This window comes from Paralichthys olivaceus, chromosome 9, assembly GCF_024713975.1.
Source record: "Paralichthys olivaceus isolate ysfri-2021 chromosome 9, ASM2471397v2, whole genome shotgun sequence".
Taxonomy (NCBI): domain Eukaryota; kingdom Metazoa; phylum Chordata; class Actinopteri; order Pleuronectiformes; family Paralichthyidae; genus Paralichthys; species Paralichthys olivaceus.
The window spans coordinates 14,544,021-14,556,340 of record NC_091101.1 but is presented as its reverse complement, the minus strand read 5'-3'; the positions used below and the strand labels follow the sequence as shown (position 1 = coordinate 14,556,340).

Here is a 12,320-nt window from a genome sequence, read left to right as displayed (position 1 = left end):
ATCTGATATATACACCATGAAAACTTTACAGACTTTTGACAGATGTTTTTGAGATTGGTTGATGCTGAAATTAATTTTATCACATTCATATTCAGTTTAAAAATGTTTGATTATCATTAATTAATTATCATAAATATTAAAACTGTATTTTCTCTGAACACACATTGTCTTGCTTCAATAACATTGTTTTTAACAGGCAGAAATGTGAGATATTCACACACTGACAAATTAATTAAAACAAGTATTATAGATTTTTTAGGGTGAGGCTTTGTGAAAGCAGTGTTGTGCCTCGAACACAGGATGTGATCCCATTACTCATGGCTGCATGTGCACAATTGTGGTACTGCAAAGGAAGGAACTTCTTCAGGAGTTTCCTTTAAAAGAGGAAAGTGCCCCTTTCCTTTGTGGAGAGGGACACAGAAAGGAAAGGACACAGGAGAAGAAAAATGAGGAACAGTCCTACACAGTTGTGATGTGTAAGTTTTTGGATTCCATGTGTATCGGGGAGGTTGTCATTTTAGATGATAATTCCACTGGTTGAATGCTGAAGAGTAACGATTAGAATCACTTTCTCCAGGTAAGAAACAAGATGACAGATTTTTTTCCGACTATGAATAAACACCCATGCACATTAGCACATTGGAGAATATTGTCAGAAAGAGAATAGAAAATTTTTCTCATGCATTCTGGTTACTTGGTTTATCTGATTTATATGTGTTTTAAACTGTTTCTCCTATTGATTCAGGTGGTACCGTAACTTAGTTTGCATGTTCAGACTCAAACTTGTTTCATAACCATGGTCACAGACATGAATGGTCAGGGATGTTTCAGCAAAGACCTGGATATTCTAAGAATTCAGGGTATTATCCTGCTCTGGAATTTCAGGTCACTATTTACATGAGCAGTATGCTTGAGAGTAAATGCTGTGTCTGTATCAGTATGTATGTATATATATGTGGATATACTGATGTTTTTATGATTAAATAATGCTGAATTGTAATCACATTCACATTTATTTAGTTTTGAAATGTTGATGTGATTATTATTGATTTAAACTGTATTTGCTGTATATACATTAATATAATATATCAACATTTAATCAAGACACATCTTGATTTCTATTTTAAATGGTGCTCATCTACCTGTCCTGTCCAATCAGGCAGATGTTGGATGATAATGTGGTTTACACCAGTCTGACATCCCATGTGTCATGATGCAGAGTGCAGCCAGATGGTGTCCTTGACTCCTGCAAGAATAAGGAAGGTTACCCAGTGTGATTTGTTTCCATACATTAAATCATATCTCACTTTGATATACCTTGAGCCTTATCATTATTCTTGCTATTATTATTATTATTGTATTTCACATCTGGACTTTCTATTCAAATAGATAGTGTCCACAATAATGAACAATTACAAATAACAATAATATGAACGCTTACTTTGGGAATCCATGTTTATGTTTTCAAAGCTAATATATAAAATAGTTTCTGCGTACAGATGTTTAAATGGTAACAAAAAGTTTCAGGGGAATATTATTAGGGAAAACGTGATTTCTCTAAATTTGTTTTGGATACAGTTCAGCAAATATACAGCCAAAGATTTGTCAAAGCTACTTTCATGATATTCTGGGGTTTAAAAAGTATCAAAAGCAAAGAAGCATCGAGTAAATACACAGTGTCTGCTTAACATGGGATATTAAACATCATAAGTTCACGTATACAGCTGATTCTGTCTAGAGTGATAATCATTTAGTGATTGAAGTTTACTGTACATTTAAACATAAATGTATTGCATGCTATTTAAGGACATAATGAGAGTGGTTACAGTGTCACTCAATCCACCACCATAAAGGATGTGGACAATGTACACAAACTTATGATCAATAACAACTCAACAATTAATAAATGGAAGTAATTAATTTAATTAGTATGCTATGGATGATTGTGTCTCTGTTATGAAATGGTTAATGTCAGAAGGTGAAGGTCTATGGTTCAGCAAACCAAAATGGCTTCTTTTATGGACAACTGAAGCCCAGTGTGCCGGTGCTGTTGCGCAAACACAAACTCAAAGCATGTGTGTATGCTCTCTCATCTATTTGGATCCCCAGTTGTAACCAGTTAGGCTCCAAAAATTGCAGAATATAAAATATTTTAATATACGGAGAAAGTCCTTATTATTAATTCATTGGTTTGCCTCTTGACTGTAAAAACAATGTTTGATGCTCTTCCATTCTTATTGTATCATTAGCATAAACACTTAGTGATAAACAACGGATGAGCCACACACTTAATGTTGTCTTTCAGCCTTCTGTTATTGTAACCATATAATTCATTTGAATAATGCATTGACCTGAAAATGTTTTATTGCATTTTATCTTATAATCATCCTCATGTGTTGTTGTTTGGCATGTGTGAAAGAACGGAGACTTAAATGAGAGCTTCATATCTAATATTGGTAGGAAGAACGTGTGAGCTGTGAGGCGTTTACAGATTATTCAATGAGACCATGTGTTATGTGAGGGGCAAGAAACTGTTCATGTCATCCTCATCTGTAAATACATTATTTATCATCATAGAATGAAGGCAATGTGCAATCTGTGAGTGGAAGAGATATTTAAACATATTTTATAAATCAGATCAATGTCTATCCCAAACTGTCCCATTAAAAAGGAGGGGCTGTTGTCCTTCTGGTAGATGCTAGTGTACACAGTAGCAAACCTGCAGTGGGAAGTGGTGGAGGCGGATTAGAGATAGAGCAGTGTTCAAATCCAGCAGTTTGAGTGCAATGTTCTTTCACCTTTGTCATGGGGGTGGAAATTTGGAGCGAGTACAGGAAGACAGTGCTGCATTTTCATCCATGTTACAGGAATGTGAATGTCAGTGTGTAAGCTTGCAGTAATAAACAGTGAAAACAGTGTGAATAGGGATCTCAGCAGTGACTGAGTAATTTCAATGTAAATATCCATAAATCCTGACCCGATGCAATATGCAGCATCAAGCAGGTGTAAGGATTGTTGTGTTTTACAGTCTGTCAATCATTCTGTAAGTAATTACTGCCTGCCCATGGGAATATACAGTTTCCTTTGACAACTGGATCATAATAAAGTACCTAAAACATAGATCCAATTGTAATGACAAAATATCTCACACAGCATGCCAGACTTTTCATATGCTGGAAATGGATTGATCAAATGTACCTAAATGACCTTGTATGCTGTTTCCCTCCCCCTGTGCCTTTAAGCAGGGTTTAGTTGTTGTATATCAATTACCTACACTGGAGGAGTATTAAACAACCACAGCAGCAGGATCTATTTTTGAAATGTAAAAGACGGTTTTCTGAAGCCCTGACTGTTGAAGCGGCAGCTGACTGACCTTGAAGGTTCATCAGTATGTAGTTTTTCACTTGTAATCACAGGGGGCTTTCAAGGCAGGGACTGAAGGAGAATATTTTTTTTCTGCATGACTACCTACACTGAGACATCCCCCCTTGGGTTCCTGCTTGATGTGCGAATAGCAAGCTGCACATGTGCGTGTTGATATGAGATACATTTCACTTTCCTTTAACAGTGTGAGCTGGTTATTCATGAGTTATTTATCTATCCCTGCTTTTTCTGAATGCATGAGCATGGGTGTATATACATGAATGGATTACAAGCTCCTCGTAATAATCCAGTCATGCAGTGTAGTTAGTAGTCTTCCTCGTTCCCTCCTTCGGCAAGCAGCGATTTACTTTGTCAAGGTGTGATCTCATCATCCTGGCTCAATGATAACCCCCCCCCCCCCCCCCGCAAGAGCAGGCAGCCCTGATATCACACAAGCATACATAGTCACACAGGGACACACAGAACAGTAGCAGAGGCAGGGCTTGGGAGATTTTCTCATTTCATTTCCAGGGTATACAGTATGTGTCTGTCTCTTACTGTGTTTGTGTGTGCACAGGGGAGACGAGCAGAGAGAGGGAGAGAGAGAAAGCGAAACAGGGGAGGCGAAGGGGAGGGTGTGTGGATCATGCATGTGCATTAAGTCAGCTCCAGCGGCACAGCAGCAGCAGCAAACAGAAACAGCAGCAGCACAGGAGGAAGGGGAGAGAGAGAAAGACAGAGAGGGAGAGTTGGAGGGAGGGTTGTAGTCTCAGGCACAGGAACAAAAGCTGCAGAGGACTGCTTTCCATCTCGAATAAAAGAACAACGGAGGAGTAATAGAAGGAGGAGGGGGCGATCATGATAGTAGTGAGACAATAACGGAAGAGAAGAGGCACGTTTTAGTCAGAGAGGACTGAAACCAGGGCTCTTCTCATCTCTGCTCTCCATGTTTTTGGAGACTCATCGTACCATTGCCTTCATCTCCAAACCCAGAGGAGGATGTCTGTGTCGGGGAAGAAGGAATTTGACGTGAAGCAGATCCTCAGGCTACGCTGGCGCTGGTTCAGCCATTCATCCCAAGGTTCAGCAGGCAGTGGAGGTGGTGGCGTTGGCGGGGTGGGAGGCTACATCCAACAGGATGGCCTGGACCACAGAGGGACACCCACCCAGGGTCGGCTGAAGAGTCACTCACGGGAAAGAGGTGTTGGGGGACTACGGAAGACTAGCAGCCCGGCCCACAGCATCTTGGCACCAACGCCTGGGCCCACGCCTGTCTATGTCAGAGCGGGGCAACAATCATGGCACCATCAACAGAACACCATCCAGGGTCTCCAGGTCAACGAGGAGACCTCAAAGAGCAGTTCCTCACCCAATGCTACAAGGAAAGAGGACCCCAACACTGGCCAGGAAAATGTGAAGAGCTGCACAGAGGAACCTGCAGAGGTGGAGGCCAGAGAGAGGTATGTTATTAGGTATTAGATACTTAGGAGGCAAACATGGAGTGGCCCAATTAGCATAATGCCATTTTGGGGAGCAAGCCTGACGTCAGAGGCAGAACGCCAGGATTTAAAAGTGAGACTGTTTGGTTGTGATCAGGAAATAAGAACACATAATAATAATAATACTTAAAATGTGTTGTCAACACTCCAGAGATTAAATATGCCTCAACAGTTATTTCAAATAGAGAGTATGTCTACAGCATTTTAACTTCATTCACATTAAAATTTCACAGTGCCATGTTGCATGTACATCCTTTAATTAAGATAAGGTTAAATGATCTGCACAACTATCATTTTTCTAATTCATCCAGGGTAGGCAGCTGCTACCAGGGCTCACCTAGGGACAGCTCATCCTCACTGTCCACAGCATGTTAGGTTGGATAAACCAATAATGCATCCTTTTAATTATTCAGTGGACCGAAAGCTGAGGCTTTTTCTACTCTCTTGTCTGTGTTTTGGTCCAGAATACATGTACTGTGCCTTCGCCCAGCTCCATGGAGTATTTAGATTTTTACACAGCACACTAATGCGTTCTTTCATAGAGCTAAAAGTGGATAGCGGGAAAGGGCAATTACTTCACGTACCGGACCTATAAAAAGAGGTAGTGAAATCACATGCATTATCTAGGCTGCAAAACATAAAACACTCTAAAAGCCCAAAGCTATCATAACTAGCAGCTAGCATGATGGTTACTGAATGTATTTTCCACTAAAATCATATCTTTTCTTCAGCTATCAATCCCACACACACACATACACTCACTCACACACACACACATACACACACACACACACACACACACACACACACACACACACACACACACACACACACACTTCCATGTGATCCTACATCTTCTTCCAGGAAGTAAACAGGTTAGAGATGTGTGTGTGTGCGTGTGTGTGTGTGTGTGTGCAAATGCTGTCTGGCAGAACACTAGAATCACTCCACATCAAGGATGAAAAGACCAACTCTCCTTTTATCTTGTCTGTGACATTCTAAGGTGACTGCTCCTTTAAGCTCTTCTGATTCCTGCATGTTGTTGTTTCATACACCTGGTGATGAAGTGAACAGTGATAGTGAGTCCCCTTTGTTCCATAAAGAGAGCTTGCAGTGATTTAACAGACAATTATAAATAACCACTCTCTACCTATATACAGCCAAACATTGTGTGCACTTAATAAATGCCAGGGCCAGTGGACAGTTGGGTTCCCTGAACAGAACATGAATAATTCTGAGTTAAGATGCAGTTTTGGAATCAGCTCAATGTTCTGCTCTCTGTGTTGGCATAATTGGCAGATGTTCATGTTTGGGGTCCCTATGTGTGAAAAGTGCATGCATAAACGATGTGCCTTACGGTAAAATTGTGTGAATTGAGTTCATGCTGGCCATGTAAAATACAGCGTGGCCATCATATTTTGACAATGATACTGAATTATTAAATGGTTCTCCTCTGTTGGATGATAAAATATATCCTTGACTCAGATGTACTGGATTGTAGTGATTCCTTCTTTTGAATTTGACTGTCTGTATATCTGATTGGAAATAAATTTCAAGGGTATTGATTATTTCTCATACCTTAACATTTTTGCACACAGAAAGACTAAATAAATCAGTAAAGTAAATTAGGCCAAATAGTTATTATCATTCAGTGGCTCCAAGAGCAAGAAAGGCAATGGGTATCAGCAGTTAGTCAGAGAGCAAACACAGTACTGCTTGTTGCATGATGCCTCTTGCCAGTTGGCTTGTGTTTAGGTGGAATCACAGTCTGTGGATAACAGTGAACAGCTAATTTCTGGAAATGACGTATGGACATTTACTGTATGTATGTAGCTGTACAGCGAATTAGGTCAGCGACTGTCATAGCTTGTTCATGTTCATCAGCGGCTAAACAGATGTGTGGATGTCACTGAGATATGCACATTCATTTCCTTCACCAGCTGGGTGGCCCTATTACGTCTCACATCATAAATCCTTGACACGTAATTTGTCACAATCCCTCAGGCTGGCTCTACAAATGAGCTCTGCCGGCTGTAAAATATACAAAAGTTTTTTAACCATTTCTCTGTAGCCTCAAAAATATGTGTCAATCATTTTGTGGTGCATGCCCCCTCAGTGATTACTTTCATTCACATAATGTGAACAACTAACCCATCCTATCAGTTTCTTCCATTGATTTGGTTTCTCACTTCTGTTATTAGTGCTCAAGATTGTTGTTATTCTGTCTGATCTAAGTGGCAGAGTCAATAAAAACTATAGTTCATGCTAACATGTGGGTGTAAAATGTTTTATATTTATAGGTTAATAAGGATAAATCAGTAGTTCTCTGGTATTTCTGTGGCAGGAATTCACACTTTGAGCTGATAAAATAAAATAATTATCTTTTGTAGAACATTTTAAAACCTGTGTGGGTGCCGTGACTATTAAAGATAACTCAAAAAGGCAGCGTCTCCTTTATATCCTGGTCTGTGCCGGTTTAATTATTCTCATTCTCTGACGCCTCCTCCTGAATATAATGAACCTTTCTCATCCAACAGACTGTATATACAGGGCTGTTAAATCAAGTAGGATATAACACCTTCTTGTTGCCAACCTTTAATCCCAATGCTGTTAACTGTGTGTCTGTGCTATCCTCACGACTCTCATCCAAATAACCTCTCCCCATTGTGGGCAGAGATTATATACGACAGAAGTTAACCTGAGTGGAATAGAAACCCTGACCTCTCCCACATAAACACCAACAGAGGCTTGAGTCAGCGGGCTGTTAGTTTGAATGATATCTCAATTCTCTCTTTACCACCTTGGAAAAAGAAACACCACCACCTCCTCTTCCCCCATGTCAACAGCAGTAATTCAGATATTTGTTGTATGGCTCATAACACCACAAGGCTTAGAGGGTCTTGGTCTGCAAGTGATACGTGCAGTGGAGGCGTCTTTAAGATGCTGCAAACGGCAAAATACAGTACATCTGTGTTAATCTCAAAAATGTATCCCAGAGGATTAGGAGATTTTGCGATCATATGTAATTGATTCTTTAACTTTGCCTCATCAGCATTCTGTACACAAGGCAAATGGAAGCAAAACATCCAGTATTCAGCAGTGAAAAGGATTTTTGTTGGATTTATTATTTATTTATGGTCAAATGATGATTGGTATTTATTCCCCCCCAAATGGACCCAATTAACAGCTTTCTACGAATTTTACATTGCTATTAGAAGGGGTCATGTCTTAGTTCACCAGTGTCTTGTGGCTCACATCCAGCAATTTGCATTGAAAGACAATCATGGTGGCACAAACATCTGTGTCGAATATGATATTGTAGACAAAAAATAGAAGACAAAAAAAGTATTTTAGAAAACATCCAGTTGGATAACTATAGTAGCATATAGAATAATCTTTAAAATTATTCAATCAGACAAATACTATGACATGCAAGTCTTAAAGTTTAAAGCCCAGCAAGATAAACAAATACATGCAGGATCTAAATATTTGGATATTTGGATTTTTTGTGGATTAATTTGTTTACCCATCATATCAGATGTAAATTAATTATGGACAACACAAATGTAGTGTCATGCACTAAGCGAGTTAACCTGCCATCAGCAAAGCAGTAAGGAGCTTTCTGCAAGGATCTGCACATTTTTCACTTACAGGACACCCCCCAATCCCCAATGCACACACACACACACACACACACACACACACACACACACACACACACACACACACACACACACACACACACACACACACACACTCACACACACACACACAATTTCTCAGCATTAAAATGCAAAGCTTGATGATATAAGTAAATCTATGAAGGACTTAAAATCCCAATTAGATATAATCCAAATTATTATTAGAATTTACTATCCCTTTAAAATTAACCATCCATAAAGTGCAGTCTCTATTTTGAAATATGTTCATGTCACATAGCGCAGTATTCTACATGGTTTTAAACAGATATCTCACTTATATGTGCAAGTTAATTATGCAGAATTGAATCATTAAAGAAATGGATAGTTTCACTGATAATTTCTCATTTTCACTGAGCAAGATTTGTCCCTTCTTGGTATAGTTTCTTAATATTCAAAACATGAATCAGTAACCCACCTGAGATGTTCATTAACTGCTCACAGACATTGTGCTGAAATTAACTTCTTCACACTGTTCTCTCAGTAAAGGCTGAGGATAAAAGCTATAAGAAGGCAATATTTCATTTTGCTCTAATAGCCGTGCCAATTTTCCACTGCACTCTCTCACATAAAGGGCCCGCTGGCCACATTTGGAATAGATTTCAAAAGCCATGGGTCCTGCATGCAGCTACATTTCCTCCAGCATTGTCAATATTAAGCAGGTATATCCAGCGCAACAATGGCATCAGAAGAAGAAGGTCTCTTGTAAGCCTTGTAGAGATAGGAAAAGTGCAAAGAGGAAAATTGTTTTTTGTGCAATGTTATCGTTTCAGTCTCAGTGCTGGGATCAAGTGATTACAGTCAGTATGTGTATTTCTCTCCACACAAAGGCGAATGGCAGTATAACGCCTGTCAAAGTACAGAGGCATAAAGATCTCATGGAATATATGTGCCTTGGCACATGCTGCATGAGGCATTGTCATAGTTGTTAGATAGACCCGAGCTTCTCAGCAGACTTCAGGAATAAATGGATGCTACAATCCATTTTGAAAGAGACAGTTCCCATTTGGCAGGGGCAGGCTGCACGACTGTCCTTCTCACAGAGGGATGGAGTTGAAACTATTTGGAATAAGACTGGGATTCTCTGCAACACGTCTGACTCAACTTTTACAGCCAGCGGCTAATCTGGGCTGACGAAAGCACATCTTGAATCGTATAACCATTCATCTGAGAGGGCAGTGTCAGCACAGTGAGAACTTGATTGCGGCAGATGGAACGCAGGGAGGGACATTAAGCAGGATGTTTTTAAATAGCTTTTCTGTATTATCATAAATTTCCTACATATTACTGATAGTAACATAAAGAAGAGAGAGTGACCTTGGTGATCCTCTCAGGACAAGATCATCTCTGTCTCTTATCCAGGACATTTTTTACAGACGCTGCGCACACACAGCCTCTTCCGTCGTGAAGGACTACCCACCACCCCCCTCTCCACCCCCCACACAGACTGTTTGTCACACTGCCATCAGGCCGCAGGTTCTGCAGCATCAAAACCAGCAGTATGATGTTCTGCAACAGTTGCTTCCCTTAAGCTTTCAGATTCTTAAACAGCCTGTGCCCTCCGCAACACACTCACACACACGCACAATTACACAGACACACACACACAAAGTTTCAATGGACAAGCCTGCATTATCACATATACCGACCGATCATCACACCTGTGACACCTATTATCATTTATTATTATATTTATTATTATATGCATATATAATGACCTCTGTCAGCCAGCTTTTCTCATGTATTTATGCTATTAGAGTAACTCTGTGACATTGCACTATGTATATATTGTGTGTATATTATATATTGATAATATATCTGATCATTAATTAACAATAAACATATTGGGTTATATGCATTATTTACCACAGTTCTGTTCTGTTTTTAATCTGTTGATAATTTATTATTGACTCAAACATGGTTACTTTTTACTGTATACATGTGGATGTGCACCTCACGAGTGATCACATGCAACACAACTGCCTTCATTGTCTTATTCTTTTTTTTATGTTGTTTGTTATGTTGCAGTACTCTGGTCTGTGAGGAACATTTCATTCAGCAGCATGTGTCTTATGAGTGACAATAAAAAAGAAACCTTTAACTTTTGCTGAACAAATACCACATGGAATTTTCAATAACACCCTTAAAAGAGTCGTCTAGTCTTGACAACACAGGATAAAAAAACTACATTGTCTGCTTCACCTGCACAGCAGAATTTTTGAAGATGTGGTGTCTTATCTCGGATCCAATTAGTCACGTTGCGGTGTGATAGCTTGAGCGAATGACAAGACTTCAGATGATATGTGCTCACTGGTGGAAATCTGATGTGTAAGATAAAGTAAGATGGGTCTTCTATTCTGGTTTATTTTGTTCGGTTAATTTGCCTTCTCATGGTTCTCATAGGCACATTGAAATAGTTTGTAGATCCATAGGCCCTTCTGTGTCTTTTTCAAATTGCTTGGTTCTATGCAATGAACAGCAACGTCAGTTTCTCAGGAGTAAGGTGCTCTGGGGCTTTAGTGCCTCAATAAAATTGGGCTATACCTCTGATGATCCGACCCACTACAGAATGCGAACCATACACCTCAGAGAAATTTACTGCTCCCTGGAATGTGATACCAAAGCAATTAGTGTCGGAGAGATTGGTAGACATGAAAAATCCGTACAGCATGCCCAGGAGCCAATACAAAGGCAATGCATCTCAGTTTTATGGCCCCATTGCTTATTCAGTCTTGTTTGGTGTTCCTCTTCAAGACTTCAGAGTCAGTGGGGAATTATCCTGACAGGGCAATAAATTACTCTTGCATTTAGCATAAAGTCTCCCGGTAAAGATTAGACTATAGGATACTGCAGTGACTGGAGAGCAATATAAACAATTCCCAGAGGTAAAATGTTTTCGCTTTTGGTAATCAAATCAGAGAAAGTCACACACTTGGCTAAAAACTGTATAATAGTGCGTTAATCAGGACGTCAATACGAGCCACCAGCCCCTCCACCCTTCCTGCTTTATCAATCGCAGTATATTTGTCAATATATTGTGCTCCCCAGCACTGCAGGATTTTCGGTTCATTTGTATTGCCATATCTGTAACTATCTTTACTAGTTTATCCATATTTCATATCAGCGTATGAGTGGTAATGAGCGAGGACATAAAGTGTCTCCTTAAATAGCAGTGCCATTTTTTCTCAGGCGCTATCAGTCTTTACGCAGCAGAGGCACCATGAGCTGACAGTAAATTCCCTTGGAGAGACGGCTTGGGTCTGTTTATGTGGCGTAACAAACAACCCTAAATGTCAATGAGCGGACTCGCTCTGTGAAGGACACCAGAGTGACTGGGCCGCATTATTTGCCACGAGTCTGAGGGATTACTTGGATGCCTGTAAAACAGCATGTAATCTAGCAGCCTGTGGGGATGGAGACCCAGCCTCGCCACAGTGCAGTGAGGAACAGATTTCTTAGCAAAACACACATGCGCATACAGATATGCAGACACATGCACACAAGAACAAAGGCATACACACACACACTCAAAGGAAAATTCTGTCTGGAAAGCTGTTGCATCCATTGTTGTGCTTGCTTGTCCCATTGGAAGAGCTTGGTTATCCACTTATGTACGGAGTTTAGTCTTAACAGTTTTAATTTCAGCTTAGACTGGTGAGAAAGATTCACCCAGAGAATAGAGGATTCAGGAGTGCCACATGTCCAAATAAGCTCTTTTGTGTCCTCAATAATTTGCCGGTTATCTTGCTGTGTACAGCTT

The 12,320-nt window shown here is 39.9% G+C and overlaps 1 protein-coding gene across 5 annotated transcripts in view; it reads left to right on the top strand.

Annotated features, from left to right (window-relative positions):
* Window positions 1-340: 340 nt before the first annotated feature.
* Window positions 341-12,320, top strand: part of klhl4 (kelch-like family member 4) — a 28,303-nt gene continuing 16,323 nt past the window's right edge. Inside the window, exons 1-2 of one of the 5 annotated variants that reach the window (XM_020086235.2) lie at window positions 365-577; window positions 4,357-4,823. In XM_020086235.2, coding sequence (XP_019941794.1) covers window positions 4,363-4,823 — 461 coding nt within the window. In that variant the 5' untranslated portion in view covers window positions 365-577; window positions 4,357-4,362. Of the gene's footprint in view, window positions 578-4,321; window positions 4,824-12,320 lie in introns of all 5 variants that reach the window. The other 4 variants (XM_069531932.1, XM_069531933.1, XM_020086393.2 and 1 more) reach the window with 4 other exon arrangements.